The 19,829-nt window shown below is 37.5% G+C and overlaps 1 protein-coding gene across 1 annotated transcript in view; it reads left to right on the top strand.

Annotated features, from left to right (window-relative positions):
* The window catches only part of ANKAR (ankyrin and armadillo repeat containing), a 71,516-nt gene that overhangs the window by 32,845 nt on the left and 18,842 nt on the right, over nt 1-19,829 (top strand). Inside the window, exons 10-14 of the mRNA XM_011936469.1 lie at nt 3,129-3,233; nt 11,353-11,594; nt 12,417-12,585; nt 19,172-19,413; nt 19,583-19,736. Coding sequence (XP_011791859.1) covers nt 3,129-3,233; nt 11,353-11,594; nt 12,417-12,585; nt 19,172-19,413; nt 19,583-19,736 — 912 coding nt within the window. The remainder of the gene's footprint in view (nt 1-3,128; nt 3,234-11,352; nt 11,595-12,416; nt 12,586-19,171; nt 19,414-19,582; nt 19,737-19,829) is intronic.

Here is a 19,829-nt window from a genome sequence, read left to right as displayed (position 1 = left end):
TAGGAGTGCTCTCCTCAGAGCCTAACTAGGAAAGACCTAAAGATGCCAAGGCTAGAATTCTCCCTAAGAAATAGAAAGGAGAGGGACCTGGGAAGCTGAGAACCTTACCCAAGCGTAAAGCATAGGGAATTTCAAGGAAGACAGCAAGGGGAAGTTCCAGAATGGAACTGTGCATCCAGTCTAGAGGAAAAAGATGGGAGGAATTATCAGTAGGTACAAAGAAAACTAAGCAGATGAAATACAGCAGTCTCCCCTTATCAGCAGTTTTTCTTTCTGTGGTTTCGGTTACCTGCAGTATAGGACAATAAGATATTTTGAGAGAGAGGGATAGAGCACATTCATATAACTTCTGTTATTGTATATTGTTGTAATCTATTATTAGTTATTGTTAAGCTATTACTATGCCTACATACTTTATTATAGATATGTATGTTCAGACAGTCTGGTTTGACTTACGGTTTTTGACTTTATAATTATGCAAAAGTGATACACATTCAGAAGAAACTGTACTTGCAGTCCTCATACAACCATTCTGTTTTTCACTTTTAGTACAGTATTCAATAAATTACATGAGTTATTAAACGCTCTATTATAAAATAGGCTTTGTGTTAGATCATTTTGCCAAGTTGTAGGGTAATGTAAGTATTCTAAGCACATTTAAGTTAAGCTAGGCTAAACTATGCTGTTTGGCAGATTAGGTTTATAAATGCTTTTCAATTTACAATATTTTCAACTTACAATGGGTTTATCAGGACATAACCACATCATAAGTTAAGAAGCATCTGTCTGGGAAAAAACATAGTATATACAGGGTTCAGTACTATCCTCAGTTTCAGGTATCCACTGGGGATTTTGGAATGTATCCTCTGCAGATAAGGAGGGACTATTGTAAAATAAGGAAATTATTAGGCCGAGGCAGGTGGATCACGAGGTCAAGAGATAGAGACCATCCTGGCCAACATGGTGAAAACCTGTCTCTGCTAAAAATACAAAAATTAGCTGGGTGTGGTGGCATGCACCTGTAGTCCTAGCTCCTTGAACCTGGGAGGCAAAGGTTGCAGTGAACCGAGACTGTGCCACTACAGTCCATCCTAGTGACAGAGTGAGACTTCGTCTCAACATAAATAAATAAATAAATAAATAAATAAATAAATAAATAAATAAATAAATAAATAAAATAAGGAAATTATTACCTGTTTAAAAAAAAAAGAGACACAACCATAGTACATTACAGTGCTCAGCTGTAAATAATAATTGTATAGACATCATGTAAGCACTTAACATTGATTTAACTAAAAGCTATAAATATGGAGAAAGGGAAGAGGAAAGAGCAATGTTGAAAGAGTTAATTTCCCATTTTTCATAACATGAAGTCAATGAAGTCTAAATCAATGTAGCAAAACACAGCAATGTGTATAAATATGTAGAAATAAGGAGATTTATAAATCATAGAGGGTTATAGGGAAGAGTCTAAACCGATTGTATATGGAGTGATGAACACAGAAAAGTTGGGAGGGTGGGGCCGGGAACCACTAAGTTTTGTTATAGGCCATTTAGTAACATTTAACTCTGAATCATGCACATGCATCACTTTGATAAAAATAAAAAACTAAAGCCAAATAAGAGAAATGAATTGGAGAATGAGAACTGATTTTTTTCCAACAACTCATTTTAGGATGGGATAAAATATGTTTTTAAGATTTTCAACCCCATTCTACTGATTCAAGAAGTCTGGCTCAATACCTGATGTTGGAATTTACTAGGTACTGGGAACATATCCCAAATACTGGATATGAGCCCCAAGAGATATTGGAAAGTGTTTTCAATGTTTATTTGTGTGCATTTGTATCATTTCGTAGTCTTGTTAGGAGGAAGTGAGAGGATCATCCTGTTACTTTTACTAGACTAAATCATTGTAAAAACCTACCCTAATAGTAGGAAGCTCTGCCCCCTAACAGGAATGGCCTAAAAGCATATAAAAATTCACCAGGGCTGCTGCTTCCTACAGCCATTGTGGGGAAAGTCCTGACAATGACACAAACAGAACAAACAACAGTGAGCATCTGGCCACTGCTGTTTTACCTTGGGCCCTGCAATAGCTCTCCCTCCTCACACTACCCATTTCTACTATGTGTAAAAGAGAAATCAGTTTATTAGAGGTCTCAGGATGAGTTCTTGGAGTAGAAGCTGAATTTTAAGAGAGAATGCCATGGAATGGTAGAGCCAAGCTAGATTTAGGACAGATTTGGTAATAGAGTGGCTGGCTAAAGATATGAGGAAAAGATAGTCTGTGTGTTTTTTCCTAGCACAATAGACATGTATATTTGTAATCCCTTCTGTCTGTAGTACAAGTTCATCCAAGATTTTATTTAAAGTATCTTTTTTATACTCAGGAAATGTATAAAGCCTCATACCTAATTTAATGGATATTAAATTTTTATTGACAGTACTGTGGATTACTTTGCTATTCTTGAAAACTCACATTCAAATTTTATTTAACAACTAATTTTAGCCAAGAGAGATGTATTATTTTCCAAGGGAATTTGAAGTATGTGACCACCCAATCTAAGTCACTCAGACCAAAGATTAAAAATATACGCCAGGCATAGTAGCTCATGCCTGTAATCCTAGCACTTTGGGAGGCCAAGGCAAGTGGATTGCTTGAACCCAAGAGTTTGATACCAGCCTGGGCCACATGGCAAAATGCTGTCTCTGCAAAAAATACAAAAATTAGCTGGGCATGGTGATGCACTCCTGTCGTCTCAGCTACTAGGGAGGCTGAGATGGTAGATCACCTGAGCCCAGGGAGATTCAGGCTGCAGTGAGCTGTGATCATGCCATTGTACTCCAGCCTGGGCAACAAATTGAGACCCCATCTGAAAAAAAGAAATTTCAGGATTTTTTCACTTATTGTATAGACTATAAACCTCAAAGATCATGGGCTGATGGAATTTGTCACTACTTCACAAGGAGCTGTGCACAGAGGGGAATTTAATGCATGCAGTTGGTGGTAATAGTGGTGACCTCAACCCTTGGTTTTACTTAGCTGGTACAAAAAACAGAATCAAGCATTTCATTGCCTCTTGTATAAATTACAGCTGTGTTTTTCTGTTGAACACTTTGAACAGAAATGTTACAGTCTGAAAGCTATAAACGAAGGATGATGGCTGTCATGTCCTTGGAAGTAATTTGCTTGGCAAATGATCAATACTGGAGATGTATTTTGGATGCAGGTGATGCAAACTCTATTAACTATCTTTTTTAAATGCTATTTTATGTAGAGCTATATTTTATTCATCAGTCATTTTAAAATATATTTTTGATTGTAAAGGAAAAATTTTAGTAGATTTTAAGTTTCTTTTGCTAAGATCATGTCATTTACCTGTCAACCATATATTTTATTTTCCACATGGAAGCTGCACAGGATCAAAAAACTGTATCAATTCTATTTGTCTAAAAGCTCAAAAAATTAAAAACTGATGTTAAGTATTAATTTAACTTTTAAATTACTTTACCACACTACTTTTATATTTACTTTCATTTAGAAATTATTCCTATTCTATACTTTGCACAATTTACTTTTGAAATTAAAAATAGCAGATTTAGTGTCAGGTCTGCTGTGTAACTAGCTCTGCATTTAGAACTTAAGATAATTGCTTAACCTCTCTTAGTTTAGTTTACTCACTAATAAAATGGCTCTACTGGGGTCCGTTCCAACATGGCCGAATAGGAACAGCTCCGGTCTGCAGCTCCCAGCGTGACTGGCACAGAAGACAGGTGATTTCTGCGTTTCCAACTGAGGTACCTGGTTCATCCGACTGGGACTGGTTGGACAGTGGGTGCCACCCATGGAGGGCGAGCCTAAGCAGGGCAGACATCGCCTCACCCGGGAAGCACAAGGGGTTGGGGGATTTCCCTTTCCTAGCCAAGGGAAGCTGTGACAGACTGTACCTGAAAAAATGGGGCACTCGCACCCAAATACTGTGCTTTTTCCAAAGATCTTAGCAAACAGCACACCAGGAGATTACATCCCACACCTGGCTCGGCAGGTCCCACACCCACGGAGCCTTGCTCACTGCTAGTGCAGCAATCTGAGATGGACCTGCAAGGCAGCAGTCTGGCAGGGGGAGTGGCATCCGCCATTGCTGAGGCTTTAGTAGGTAAACAAAGCGGCCTGGAAGCTCAAACTGGGTAGAGCCCACTGCAGCTCACCAAGGCCTGCTGCCTCTGTAGACTCCACCTCTGGGGGCAGGGCATAGCTAAACAAAAGGCAGCAGAAACTTCTGCAGACTTAAAAGTCCCTGTCTGACAGCTCTGAAGAGAGCAGTGGTTCTCCCAGAATGGTGTTTGAGCTCTGAGAATGGACAGATTGCCACATCAAGTAGGTCCCTGACCCCCTTGTAGCCTAACTGAGAGACACCTCCCAGTAGGGGCCGACTGATACCTCATACAGGCGGGTGCCCCTCAGGGACGAAGCTTCCAGAGGAATGATCAGGCAGCAATGTTTGCTGTTCTGCAATTTTTGCTGTTCTGCAGCCACCGCTGGTGATATCCAGGCAAACAGGGTCTGGAGTGGACCTCCAGCAAACTCCAACAGACCTGCAGCTGAGGGACCTGACTGTTAGAAGGAAAACTAACAAACAGAAAGGAATAGCATCAACATCAACAAAAAGGACATCTACACCAAAACCCCATCTATAGGTCACCAACATCAAAGACCAAAGGCAGATAAAACCACAAAGATGGGGAGAAACCAGAACAGAAAAGCTTAAAATTCTAAAAACCAGAGTGCCTCTTCTCTTGCAAATGATTACAGATCCTCACCAGCAACGGAACAAAGCTGGACAGAGAATGACTTTGATCAGTTGACAGAGTAGGCTTCAGAAGGTCGGTAATAACAAACTTCTCTGAGCTAAAGGAGGAGGTTCAAACCCATTGCAGGGAAGGTAAAAACCTTGAAAAAAGATTAAATGAATGGCTAACTAGAATAAACAGTGTAGAGAAGACTTTAAATGACCTGATGGAGCTGAAAACCATGGCACGAGAAATACATGACACACGCACAAGCTTCAATAACTGATTCGATCAAGTGGAAAAAAGGGCATCAGTGACTGAAGATCAAATTAATGAAATAAACCAAGAAGAGAAGAGAAATAAACCAAGAAGAGAAGTAAAAACAGTGAAAAGAAACAAACAAAGCCTCCAAGAAATATGGGACTATGCGAAAAGACCAAATCTACGTCTGATTGGTGTACCTGAAAGTGAAGAGGAGAATGGAACCAAGTTGGAAAACACTCTTCAGGATATTATCCAGGAGAACTTCCCCAACTTAGCAAGGAAGGCCAACATTTAATTCAGGAAATACAGAGAACACCACAAAGATACTCCTCGAAAAGACCAACCCCAAGACACATAATTGTCAGATTCACCAAGGTTGAAATGAAGGAAAAAATGTTAAGGGCAGCTACACAGAAAGGTCAGGTTACCCACAAAGGGAAGACCATCAGACTAACAGCGGATCTCTCGGCAGAAACTCTACAAGCCAGAAGAGAGTGGGGGCCAATATTGAACATTCTTAAAGAAGAGAATTTTCAACTCAGAATTTCATATCCAGCCAAACTAAGCTTCATAAGTGAAGGAGAAATAAAATACCTTACAGACAAGCAAATGCTGAGAGATTTTGTCACCACCAGGCCTGCCTTACAAGAGCTCCTGAAGGAAGTACTAAACATGGAAAGGAACGCCCAGTACCAGCCAATGCAAAAACATGCCAAATTGTGAAGATCACTGATGCTAGGAGGAAACTGCATCAACTGACAGGCAAAATAACCAGCTAACATCATAATGACAGGATAAAATTCACACATAACAATATCAACTTTAAATGTAAATGGGCTAAATGCCCCAATTAAAAGACAAAGACTGGCAAATTGGATAAAGAGTCAAGACCCATCCATGTGCTGTGTTCAGGAGACCCATCTCATATGCAGAGACACACATAGGCTCAAAATAAAGGGATGGAGGAAGATCTACCAAGCAAATGGAAAGCAAAATAAAGCAGGGGTTGCAATTCTAGTCTCTGATAAAACAGAATTTAAACCAACAAACATCAAAAGAGGCAAAGAAGGCCATTACATAATGGTAAAGGGATCAATTCAACAAGAAGAGCTACCTATTCTAAATATATATGCACCCATATACAGGAGCACCCAGATTCATAAAGCAAGTCCTTAGAGGCCTACAAAGAGACTTAGATTCCCACACAATAGTAATAGGAGAATTTAACACCACACTGTCAATATTAGACAGATCAACGAGACAGAAAGTTAACAAAGATATCGAGGACTTGAACTCAGCTCTGCACCAAGTGGACCTAATAGACATCTACAGAACTCTCCACCCCAAAGCAACAGAATATACATTCTTCTCAGCACCACATCGCACTTGTTCCAAAACTGACCACATAGTTAGAAGTAAAGCACTCTTCAGCAAATGTAAAAGAACAGAAATTATAACAAACTGTCTCTCAGACCACAGTGCAATCAAACTAGAACTCAGGATTAAGAAACTCACTCAAAACCGCACAACTACATGGAAACTGAACAACCTGCTCCTGAATGACTACTGGGTAAATAAAAAAATGAAGGCAGAAATAAAGAAGTTCTTTGAAACCAATGAGAACAAAGACACAATGTACCAGAATCTCTGGGACAGATTTAAAGCAGTGTGTAGAGGGAAATTTATAGCACTAAATGCCCACAAGAGAAAGCAGGAATTGGTCGGGCGCGGTGGCTCATGCCTGTAATTCCAGCACTCTGGGAGGCTGAGGTGGGCAGATCGCAACCATCCTGGCTAACATGGGAAACCCCATCTCTACTAAAAATACAAAAAAATTAGCCAGACTTGGTGGTGGGCACCTGTAATCCCAGCTACTTGGGAGGCTGAGACAGGACAATGGCATGAACCCCAGAGGTGGTGCTTGCAGTGAGCCGAGATCGCACCACTGCACTCTAGCCTGGGCTACAGAGTGAGACTCCATCTCAAAAAAAAAAAAAAAAAGAGAAAGCGGGAAAGATCTAAAATCGACACCTAATATCACAATTAAAAGAACTAGATGAGCAAGAGCAAATAAATTCAAAAGCTAGCAGAAGGCAAGAAATAACAAAGATCAGAGCAGAACTGAAGGAGATAGAGACACCAAAAACCCCTCAAAAATTCAGTGAATCCAAGGAACTTGTTTGTTGAAAAGATCAACAAAACTGATAGACCGCTAGCAAGACTAGTAAAGAAGAAAAGAGAGAAGAATCACATAGATGCAATAAAAAATGATAAAGAGGATATCACCACCAACCCCACAGAAAAACAGACTACCATCAGAGAATACTATAAACACCTCTACACAAATAAACTAGAAAATCTAGAAGAAATGGATAAATTCCTGGACACATACACCCTCCCAAGACTAAACCAGAAATAAGTTGAATCTCTGAATAGACCAATAACAGGCTCTGAAATTGAGGGAATAATAGCCTACCAACCAAAAAAAGTCAAGGACCAGATGGATTCATAGCCGAATTCTACCAGAGATACAAAGAGGAGCTGGTACCATTCCTTCTGAAACTATTCCAATCAACAGAAAAGGAGAGAATCCTCCCTAACTCATTTTATGAAGCCAGCATCATCCTGATACCAAAGCCTGGCAGAGACACAACAAAAAAAGAGAATTTTAGATCACTATACCTGATGAACATTGATGCGAAAATCCTCAGTAAAATACTGGCAAACCGAATCCAGCAGCACATCCAAAAGCTTATCCACCATGATCAAGTGGGCTTCATCCCTGGGATGCAAGGCTTGTTCAACATCTGTAAATCGATAAATGTAATCCATCACATAAACAGAACTAATGACAAAAACTACATGATTATGTCAATAGATGCAGAAAAGGCCTTTGACAAAATTCAACAGCCCTTCATGCTAAAAACTCTCAATAAACTAGGTATTGATGAAATGTATCTCAAAATAATAAGCGCTATTTACGACAGACCCACAGCCAATATCATACCGAATTGGCAAAAACTGGAGGCATTCCCTTTGAAAACTGGCACAAGACAGGAATGCCCTCTCTCACCACTCCTATTCAACATAGTGTTGGAAGTTCTGGCCGGGGCAATCAGGCAAGAGAAACAAATAAAGGATATTCAATTAGGAAAAGAGGAAGTCAAATTGTCCCTGTTTGCAGATGACATGATTGTAGATTTAGAAAACCCCATCATCTCAGCCCAAAATCTCCTTAAGCTGATAAGCAACTTTAGCAGTCTCAGGATACAAAATCAATGTGCAAAAATCACAAGCATTCCTGTACATCAATAACAGTCTAACAGAGAGCCAAATCATGAGTGAACTCCCATTCACAGTTGCTACAAAGAGAATAAAATACCTAGGAAACCAACTTACAAGGGATGTGAAGGACCTCTTTAAGGAGAACTTCAAACCACTGCTCAATGAAATAAAAGAGGACACAAACAAATGGAAGAACATTCCATGCTCATGGATAGGAAATCCGTGATTTCCTGAAATATTGTGAAAATGGCCATTATTGCCCAAGGTAATTTATAGATTCAACGCCATCCCCATCAAGCTACTGATGACTTTCTTCACAGAATTGGAAAAAACGACTTTAAAGTTCACGTGGAACCAAAAAAGAGCCTGCATTGCCAAGACAATCCTAAGCAAAAAGAACAAAGCTGGAGGCATCACACTACCTGACTTCAAACTATACTACAAAGCTACAGTAACCAAAACAGCAGGATACTGTTACCAAAACAGAAGTATAGACCAATGGAACAAACGGAGGCCTCAGAAATATCACCACACATCTACAACCATCTGATCTTTGACAAACCTGACAAAAACAGGAAACGGGGAAAGGATTCCCTATTTAATAAATGGTGCTGGGAAAACTGGCTAGCCATATGTAGAAACCTGAAACTGGATCCCTTCCTTACACCTTATACAAAAATTAATTCAAGATGGATTAAAGACTTAAATGTTAGACCTAAAACCATAAAAATCCTTGATGAAAACCTAGGCAATACCATTCAGGACATAGGCATGGACAAGGACTTCATGACTAAAACACCAAAAGCAATGGCAACAAAAAGCCAGAATAGACAAATGGGATCTAATTAAACTAAAGAACTTCTGCACAGCAAAAGAAACTACCATCAGATTGAACAGGCAACCTACAGAATGGGAGAAAATTTTTGCAATCTACCTATCTGACAAAGGGCTAATATCCAGAATCTACAGAGAACGTAAACAGATTTGTAAGAAAAACAAAAAAAAAACAAAAAAAAAACAACCCCATCAAAAAGTGGGCAAAGGATATGAACAGACACTTCTCAAAGAAGATATTTATGCAGCCAACAGACACATGAAAAAATGCTCATCATCACTGGTCATCAGAGAAATGCAAATCAAAACCACAATGAGATACCATCTCACAATCTCACATCTGTTAGAATGGCAATCATTAAAAAGTCAGGAAACAACAGATGCTGGAGAGGATGTGGAGAAATGGTAATGCTTTTACACTATTGGTGGAAGTGTAAACTAGTTCAACCATTGTGGAAGACAATGTGGCGATTCCTCAAGGATCTAGAACTAGAAATACCATTTGACCCAGCAATTCCATTACTGGGTATATACCCAAAGCATTATAAATCATGCTACTATAAAGACACATGCACACATAGGTTTATTGCGGCACTATTCACAATAGCAAAAACTTGAAACCAACCCAAATGTCCATCAATGATAGACTGGATTAAGAAAATGTGGCACATATACACCATGGAATACTATGCAGCCATAAAAAAGGATGAGTTCTTGTCCTTTGCAGGGACATGGATGAAACTGGAAACCATCATTCTGAGCAAACTATCACAAAGACAGGAAACCAAACACCACATGTTCTCACTCATAGGTGGGAACTGAACAATGAGAACAGTTGGACACAGCGTGGGAAACATCACACACCAGGGCCTGTCGAGGGATGGGGGTCAGGGGGAGGGACAGCATTAGGGGAAATACCTAACATACATGAGGAGTTAATGGGTGCAGCAAACAAACATGGCAAATGTGTACAAGCCTGCACGTTGTACACATGTATCCTAGAACTTAAAGTATAATAAAAAAATAAATAAAATGGCTCTACCCCATAGGATTGTTTTGAGAATAGCACTGTCCAGAATAGCTTTCTGAAATGTTGAAAATGTTCGGCTGGGCATGGTAGCTTGTGCCTGTAATCCCAGCACTTTGGGATGCCAAGGCAGGAGGATAGCTTGAGCCCAGGAGTTTGAGACCAGTCTGGGCAACATAGTGAGACCCTGTCTTTGTCTTTATGTCTATCTATATCTCCATCTATCTATCTATCTATCTATCTATCCATCTATCTATCTACACACACACACACACAAAGAAAATGTTCTATTTGAAAATGTCCAATATGGTAGCCACTACCATAATGTGGTTATTGAATGCACGTGAAATGCTTCATAAATATTAAATGAATAAATTAAAATTTGATTGATCATAGATAGTCCCCTAATATGTTCCTGAAAATCTGTACAAAAAGCTCTATATCCAAAAGGTGAACTATAGACTTAAAGAAGTGACGAGGGATGTTTCATTTCAGGTAGCTAAATAAATAAAGTCTTTATTATATCTATTATATTTTCTATCATTTTGTGTGTGTCTTATAAGGTGCTTTCTGCTTAACATTGAATTGATGTAAGTATAACAGGCATCAAACTGAAGCCAGATTTTCTATTTTCACTATGCCCAATGATTTCTATCTTTGAGCCAATTGTAATTAATGAGACTAATGTTGCATTTTACTAGATTCAGCACTTTTTGTTTTTCACATGCTGGTATAAAATAAGGATAAAATATAATAAAATGTTCAAATAATTGCATAAGCAGTGCCATACAAAGTTGATGCAATAACCAAAACTGAACTATACCATATTGTAGCACAAAGAATTTATTTATCAATAATCTTAAGCCAGAATTCAGTGTTTCAATGGTGGCTTAAGGTTACTAATATAAAATGCATGATCACTCTCTGTGAAAATCAAATGTATGAACAATGAGAGCTGCCCATACCAAAGACAAGATGGAAGGTTTCTTCATATAGTTTCAAATGATAATTTTATAAATATTTTATACAATTATTTCATATTTATATTATAATGCCCATAAATATTGTTTAAATATTGTCATGATAAATTGACTAAAATGGTTACCAATAATTCATGCTTTTTTATTTTTTTGCTCTTTTCATTACAGGCACCATTCCTGCCTTAATCAATCTATTAAAAAGTTCCAAAATAAAACTGCAGTGCAAAACTGTTGGGTTATTGAGTAATATCTCAACCCACAAAACAGCAGTGCATGCTTTGGTAGAAGCGGGAGGCATTCCATCTCTAATCAACCTACTGGTTTGTGATGAGCCTGAAGTACAGTCTCGCTGTGCTGTCATTCTATATGATATTGCTCAATGTGAAAACAAGGATGTTATTGCCAAATATGTAAGTTTTTTTCATAGACCATTATTTTTGACTGACAATAACTCCCTCATATAGAAGTTACAAAAATAGAAACCCATGTTGCTATTCAATGACAAAACTCTCAGGGAAGAATACAGCAGGGAAGAGGGAGAGAGAGGGCATGCCTGATGAAAAATGCTCCACTGAAAAGTTGGCATTTGAGTACAGTCCAGAAGTAGATGAGGGAGTATTTTCTTAAGTTAGTATATGTCGATTGCTTCTTGCTGTTTACCAATTACCAGTGCAGTGTCTACAATGGCAAATATTTCCTAATGGGGCAATATATTCAATCAATCTTATTTACTTCACTTAGATAGCTGTATTAACTGTCACATAATGTTTCTTACCAATAGACACATTTGTTTGTGGCACTCATTCTCTCCTAAATAGTTATTTACGGCAAGAAAGATTACAGACTTGTGTTTCTTTTTCTTTCTTTCTTTTTTTTTTTTTTTTGAGACAGTCTTCTCTGTCACCAGGCTAGGGTGCAATAGTACAATCTTGGCTCACTGCAACCTCCACCTCCCAGGTTCAAGCGATTCTCCTGCCTCAGCCTCTCAAGTAGCTGGAACTACAGGCATGCACCACCACGCCTGGCTAATTTTTGTATTTTTAGTAGAGACTGGGTTTCACCATGTTGGCCAGGATGGTCTTGATCTCTTGACCTTGTGATCCGCCTGCCTTGGCCTCCCAAAGTGCTGGGATTACAGGTGTGAGCCACCACGTCCAGCCAACTTGTATTTCTAAATAAAGATTACATTTATCTTAAACTAATTCAAATGTAATTTTTTTGTTTATTTTTAGAATGGAATCCCAAGTCTGATAAATCTATTGAACTTAAACATAGAAAATGTGCTAGTAAATGTAATGAACTGTATACGGGTATTATGTATAGGAAATGAAAACAACCAAAGAGCTGTCAGAGAACATAAAGGCCTCCCGTATCTTATAAGATTTCTGAGTTCTGATTCAGGTGAGCTTCTATCTCTGTATTATTTTATAATGACCAGATATATTAAGTGAAGCAAACATGGGGTTTGACTTGTCCTATATGAATAGATGTCTTGAATCTGTCTTTGAATAGATCTAAACATGTGTAATATAACCTTAATATCTAAAACACAAATTTATTTTTCCTAACTGCTAAACTATGTAGATAACAGTTAAGTTTCTTTATTTTTATTTTATTTTTCTCAAGATGGAGTCTTGCTCTGTTGCCCAGTCTGGAGTGCAGTGGTGTGATCTCAGCTCACTGCAACATCTGCCTCCCGGGTTCAAGCAATTCTTCTGTCTCAGCCTCCTGAGTAGCTGGGATTACAGGCATGCATCACCACGCCTGGCTAATTTTTGTATTTTTAGTAGAGACAGGGTTTCACCAGTTGGCCAGGCTGGTCTCAAACTCCTGACCTTGTGATCTGCCCAACACAGCCTCCCAAAGTGCTGGGATTACAGGTGTGAGCCACCATGCCCAGCAGAAAACAGTTAAATTTAAACTGCTGGGCTTATAAAAATAATTGACTGTCAAAGGCATATTCTTTTAAAAAGTTTAATTAGACATGTTTACAATGGAAATACTGGCATGGATGATTTTTAAAATACATACAATATGACTGGGAGAGTATATGCTACCTTGGGTGAATAGTACACATATTGATCATGGGTAGCTATTTTGCAAGTGACAACAAGGGCTTCAGATTTGTTAGATATTTGATGTCAAAATTCAAGGTTATCAGTAAGTATTAGGCCAATTATCAGTTCCTAAAGTGCATCTCAGTACCAAGAACATCAAAAGCCATGAGGCAGTTTCTGCAGCTACTGCAAATGGTCTCCTGGGTTCTGTAAGAATAATCTCATTCCAGTCAGCAGATGTAACAGTGTAAGCTCCAAATATATGGTTTTCCCCAAATTTGGGGGAAGAGAAAATTGAGAAGAACTTGCCCTTTTTCTTCCCGCTCAGTATATCATTTGGCTTCCTCTTCCAGTTAACCAGGAATAAATACAAAATAAATATATTGGTTAAATGTAAGTTAAGATTTAAGAATAAGGGGAATGTAGAAGTGATCTTTCCTTTACTTTAAAACTTCAAATTTAAGCAAGTGTCATCTTCTAAGAACCTCTATCGCGTGGTGACATCATTTGAAAGACCTCTCCTTTCGTAACAAATTCCTTATGATCTCTCTGTTCAAGTGTTCTTCCATTGCTTACTATGCTTTACTTTATCCTTTAAGAATAGCATTAGAGGTCAGGTGCGGTGGCTCACACCTATGATCCCAGCATTTTGGGAGGCTGAGGCAGATCACTGAGGTCAGGAGTTCGAGACCAGCCTGGCCAACATGGTGAAACCCCATCTCTACTAAAATACAAAAATTAGCTGGGCATGGTGGTGCATGCCTGTAATCCCAGCTACTCAGGAGACTGAGGCAGGAGAATTGCTTGAATTCGGCAGGCAGAGGTTGCAGTGAGTTGAGATTGCACCACTGCACTCCAGCCTGGGCAACAGAGTGAGACTCCATCTCAAAAAAAAAAAAAAAAAGGAAAAAAGAATAACATTAAAGAGGGTCAGCTTTTATGTATATTTTAAACCTATAATTTTTACTCATTTATAGTCATTCTTTATCTCTTTTTTTGTTTGTGTTTTATCTAACCAATTAAAATTTAAATATAGGGACTAGATCTTCTCTTCCTGTTTTCCTTTTCTCAATCCCAGATGCTGTAACAAAGTACAAATTGTAGCAGCAATTTGAATATATAACAAATGAGTTCATTCATGAAAGAAAACTATGGTATGAAATACATTACTGAAATAAAAGTATTTTTTCCTACACCATAATCTACATTATCTCCTCACTCCAATGAAGATAATTTAAAATAAATTTTAATTATTTTTTTCTTTTTTAGGTAAGCCCCCCTATATAACTTTAGTGCTTTAGCAAATAGTCCTCTTGGATGTTAGCTGGGTTGTTAAGGTATAGGAGATCAAAAAGGCATATTATTAATTCCAGTGTCTTCTTTACCATGTGAGCTACTCTAAGATTTCATGTATTAAAATGGTCCCAAAGTAGATTTACATATAGTTTCTTGAAAAGATGGATTTGTTAACATCTTCTTAGTCTGAGTCTCTATGTCCAGAGCAAGCCTACCCTTGCTAAATTTGGTTTGTTTTAGGCCTTTCCTTCACCCATTTAGCTGCTTATATTCACATTCTTATATACATGTATTCATGTATACATGCTTTCATTCCTACAATGATTTCATATGACACCCAACTTTCCTGTTCTGTGTTAATAACAAAAGTTTATATGACACCACCACAGAAACTCAAATATGTAACAAAAGCATACAGAATGCTTTTTCAGTTTCAAACTGAGAAAAACTTAAAAGATCACCTCATTTTTTTCTTGAAATGATTAGTCACATATTTCTGCAAAAATTGATTTTCTCCAGACCCTTTGTGATGTTATACAATATGTAGTATTATATACTCCTAACATTCTAAAATCTGAAAACTTTGGAATTATGACCCCAAAAGTTGTAGATAAAGTCTGCCTTCACCATTAGTCCTCCTTTACCCAACTCTTAAAGTTGGAGTTCCTTAAGCTTCCATTCTTGTCATGCTGCTGCTTTCACCCAGCATACCCTTCTTTAACTCTTATTCACTCCAAAGGAACTCTACTAGGTTTACAATCTGTTCTTCCCAGTTCTTTATCCACATCCCTGACGTCTTCCATGAGCTTTAGAGCTACTTTGGATTACTGAATAGCTTAGTAAAGATACTTCCATTCCTTTCAGAATTTGGGTCCAAATGAGAAATAGACAGGAATCAAATAGAGATCAAAACTTCAGCCTTATTGTTGGAAAGCTTGCTTTGAGGAAACAACAAAAAGTGCCAAAAAGAACCTAAACCATGCATTTGCAATGACTCATTCTTCAAACTAAAAAAATTATGTAACTCACTATTTTTCTCATGGGGAAGAATGAGTAAGGGGTAAACTTTTATTCTTAATATTTCTGAGTTGGCTATGGGTGGAGGAATTTCTACTTTTTGTACTGATGCAGGAATATTGGGTAAGGGAAAGAATGGTTTCCCCCATACTCTCTTAATTTTATTAATCTTTCAGGGTTAATATTCCAAGTGTTACTTGAGTGATCTAACTAAAATGTAAAGTTGATCATATCTTCTTCTTTAAATTACTCAGTGACTGTCACCTAGAACATGATCTGCATTTCCAGCATGGCCTATAAGCCCTTTTTACTTTCCTACTTCAAGAGGAAGTGACCTTCGTGTCACTCCCTTTTTCTCTGATATTACTCTCAAGTAATATTTAACTTACTGCTTTGTTCTTTACTCTGGCCTTTTCTTTTGTTCCACAAGGTCAAGGACCTTGTTTTGTTGGTTCACCATTGTTTCCCTAGTACCTGGGACAGTGTCTAGCACATAGCTATTCAATAAATATGCACTAAATAAATGATTAGATGATTAAATGAAGAAAATACTCATAACAATAAAAACAGTTAATGTGTTTGACATAAATTGATATAAAGTGGGTGTAGAAGTTGGTATGAACAATAAGGCCTTAATAGAGAGATAATTAACCTTGATAGTATATGAAAAAACAAATGCTGGATTATAGAGCATCTAAAGGATATTGGTAGCTACATGAATGCACAAACACTTTTCTATCTAGTTTTGCTTTTGGAAATATATTGATATTCTACATAATAAAAAAATTAAATGTACAGGCTGGGGGAAATGAAAACTGAAAGAAATAAACAAATTATATAACTAGATTTAAAAAGAAAAAATGAACACAAATAATTTTAAACCCAGTACATTATATACCGTCTTTCTAAGGGTAAACACAAACTACACACAGATTTTGAGTTCTTTTTAGTGAGCTTGTATGTCATAGTGATATGGGTAGAACAATTCTGAACCCACATGATAAGTACTGTAGGACTGAAGAAATAAATAAATGTGTTGATATTATTGGGTTCTTACTGTGCAAAGAAATGTGCAGAATGTAGGAAAGCAATAAAGAACCCTGTGGGGTTGGATTGGAATCGGAAATGTATGTGTATATGTATGAGTGTGTGTGTATACACATATACATATATATGTATACATATTTGGATTTATACACACACACACACATACATACATATACACATACACATATACATATGATCCAGAAGCAATGATATTCCAGTAGCAGTGAGCATACCAAGCACCCAAATCTTGGTTTCTAAATATCATCCCTCATTAAAAGGAACCAGAGCTTCTTGGAGAAATAGTTGATTCCAGGGCAGGGGCAGAGAAGGTATATGGTGAGTCAGGAACATCATCATATGGTGACAAAGTAATAAAATCCTTTTTTTTTAAAAAAAAAAAAAAAGGAGGCATATCTATAGGACACAAGGAAAACCTGAAGGGGCTCCCACTGGCCAAATCTTAGACAATTTGAGTAACAACATAAATAAGAAAATACACCAGGCACAGTGGCTCATGCCTATAATCCCAGCACTTTGCGGGGCCAAGACGGGCAGATAGCTTGAGCTCATGAGTTCAACACCAGCCTGGGCAACATGGCAAAATCTCATCTCTACTAGAAATGCAAAAATCAGCTGGGCGTGGTGACACACGCCTGTATTCCCAGCTACTTGGGAGGCTGAGGTGGGAGGATTGCTTGAGCCTGGGAGGCAGAGGTTGCAGTGAGCTGAGTTCGTGTCACTGAATTCTAGCCTGGGTGACAGAGTGAGACCTTTTCTCAAAAATAAATAAATTAAATTAAATTAATGGGTTATAACTCATTGAATAAAATAGGAGCCTGTGCCCTCATCCTGATGAAAATTGGATAAACAAGGAAACAAATAAATAGAGAATAAGGTAGGGCTCTTCCTTATAGCAGAATGTCAACTGACAAATGTGAAGGAGTGGTAGATTCGGAAAATTAGTATTTTGCAGACAGCATAGTAAAGATTGGTTCAGGCAAAAATTATAAATGGTTGCTAAATCTTGGAGGCAAATTTTGATATTTACAAGTGTTTTGCTCCTTATTAGTTGCAAGAGGGAAAATAGCAACTATATAGTAGAGAAACTGGATGATCAAAATTAACATCACCATCGAGGAATAGATGGACATTATATAACTCCACAGAGGATATCCCTATAACATAATGTCACTTTTTTTTGAAATGAGGTTGCTATGCTGCCCGGGCTGATCTTGAACCCCTGGGTTCAAGCAGTCCTCCCACCTTAGCCTCCTGTGTAGCTGGGATTACATGCATGCACCACTGCACCCAAGCCATAATGTCACTTTAAAAATATTCTCGATGGAGGTGCATATCTTGAGTCATGAGGAAACATCAAAGAAACCCAAATTGAGGAAAATTCTCTAAACTAAATGACCTATATTCATTAAAAATGTCTATGTCATAAAAGACCAAAAAACCCCTGAGAAAAGGTTCCAGATAATAGAACACTAAAGAGACATAATTAAGTGCAATACATGGTCCTGGTCTGGATCCTGTACTGGAAGAAAGTAAATGTGATAAAGGACATTACTAGGATGGTCAATGCAATATGATTAAAGTATTGCATCTACTAATTGCCTTGTAGTTACATAAAAGGATAGGCTTGTTTTTAGTAAATACACACTAGAATATTAAAGAGATAAAAGGCCATGATGTATGCATGCAACATACCCTCAAATTTAGAAAAGCAGATTATATAGATAAATGGATAGAAAAACCAATATGGCAATATATTAAAAATTTATAAATCCAGGTAAAAGTATACAGGAATTCTCTGACTTATTCTTACAACTTTTCTATATGTTAAAAAAATGCAACTTGTTAAAATACAGGAAAATGTTTAGATTCACCAATACCAAAAGTACAAAACAAGTTGAGGCAGCATTTTTATCTATCAAATTTGAGCAAAGTTGATGTATTTATTTTTAGTGATAACACCCATACTCAAACACAGTAACATTGATACTTTTGAACTCTTGATTATGGAAGGCTAAGATGCTGTTATCATTTTTGATAAGCAGTTTACTGAGATGTACTGAGTTATTCCAGTAATTCCTCTACAAAAAACACAAAAGTTAGCTGGGCATGGTGGTGCACACCTGTAGTCCCAGCTACTCAGGAGGCTGAGGTGGGAGGATGGCGGAGGTTGTAGTGAGCTGAGATCACACACACCACTGGACTCCAGCCTGGGTGATTGAGCCAAACCTTGTCTCAAAAAGGATGGTGGGGAGGGAATGTTTGAATTGTAAGTAAAAATGCAGGTTATTGTTTTAAAATAAAACTATATCAAATACATCTATAACTATCTAAATCTGTCTTCATAAGAAATAGTACATGAGATTATGACAAATGATTGATTGTGTTTAGATGGTAAATCTACCCAGTTTTATTTATTTCTACTTTTCTTTATTTTCTCTAAGCTTTTTTATAAATTTGATTTTATAATATGGGAAACTAATGATATGCTGCACTTTGATATTCTTATTTTTCTTAAGGTTTATTTAACTTGTTCTTAAATTCATTTAAAGATGTGTTGAAGGCTGTATCTTCTGCTGCAATTGCTGAGGTTGGGCGTGACAATAAGGAAATTCAGGATGCTATAGCTATGGAGGGAGCGATTCCTCCTCTGGTGGCTCTTTTTAAAGGGAAACAAATTAGTGTCCAAATGAAAGGTGCAATGGCTGTGGAATCACTTGCAAGTCACAACCCTCTTATACAGAAAGCATTTCTGGAAAAATCGTTAACTAAATATCTTTTAAAACTCCTAAAGGTAGGAATTTTATGATTCCTGGTCATTTTTCTTAGATGATGTATTCTATTTTGAATTGTTAAGTGAATAGAAAAACTAAACCAATTCTAGAATAAACATTTTATAAAATACACATCCCTAAAGTGTTCAACAAATATTCACTGAATTAATGAAATATTTTTTAAAATAGGCATTTCAAATAGATGTTAAGGAACAAGGAGCCATTGCACTTTGGGCCTTGGCAGGACAAACACTAAAACAACAAAAATATATGGCAGAACAGATTGGATACAGCTTTATAATTAACATGCTTTTGTCACCATCAGCTAAAATGCAGTATGTTGGTAAGTTATTTTTCCTTATTTTATTTTTATTTTTTAGAGACAGGATCCTGCTCTGTTGCACACACAGCCTGGCGTGCAGTGGCACTATATATA

This window comes from Colobus angolensis, unplaced genomic scaffold, assembly GCF_000951035.1.
Source record: "Colobus angolensis palliatus isolate OR3802 unplaced genomic scaffold, Cang.pa_1.0 Scaffold153, whole genome shotgun sequence".
Taxonomy (NCBI): domain Eukaryota; kingdom Metazoa; phylum Chordata; class Mammalia; order Primates; family Cercopithecidae; genus Colobus; species Colobus angolensis.
Note: the sequence above shows the minus strand (reverse complement) of the source record. Positions and strands in the feature narration are given on the sequence as shown.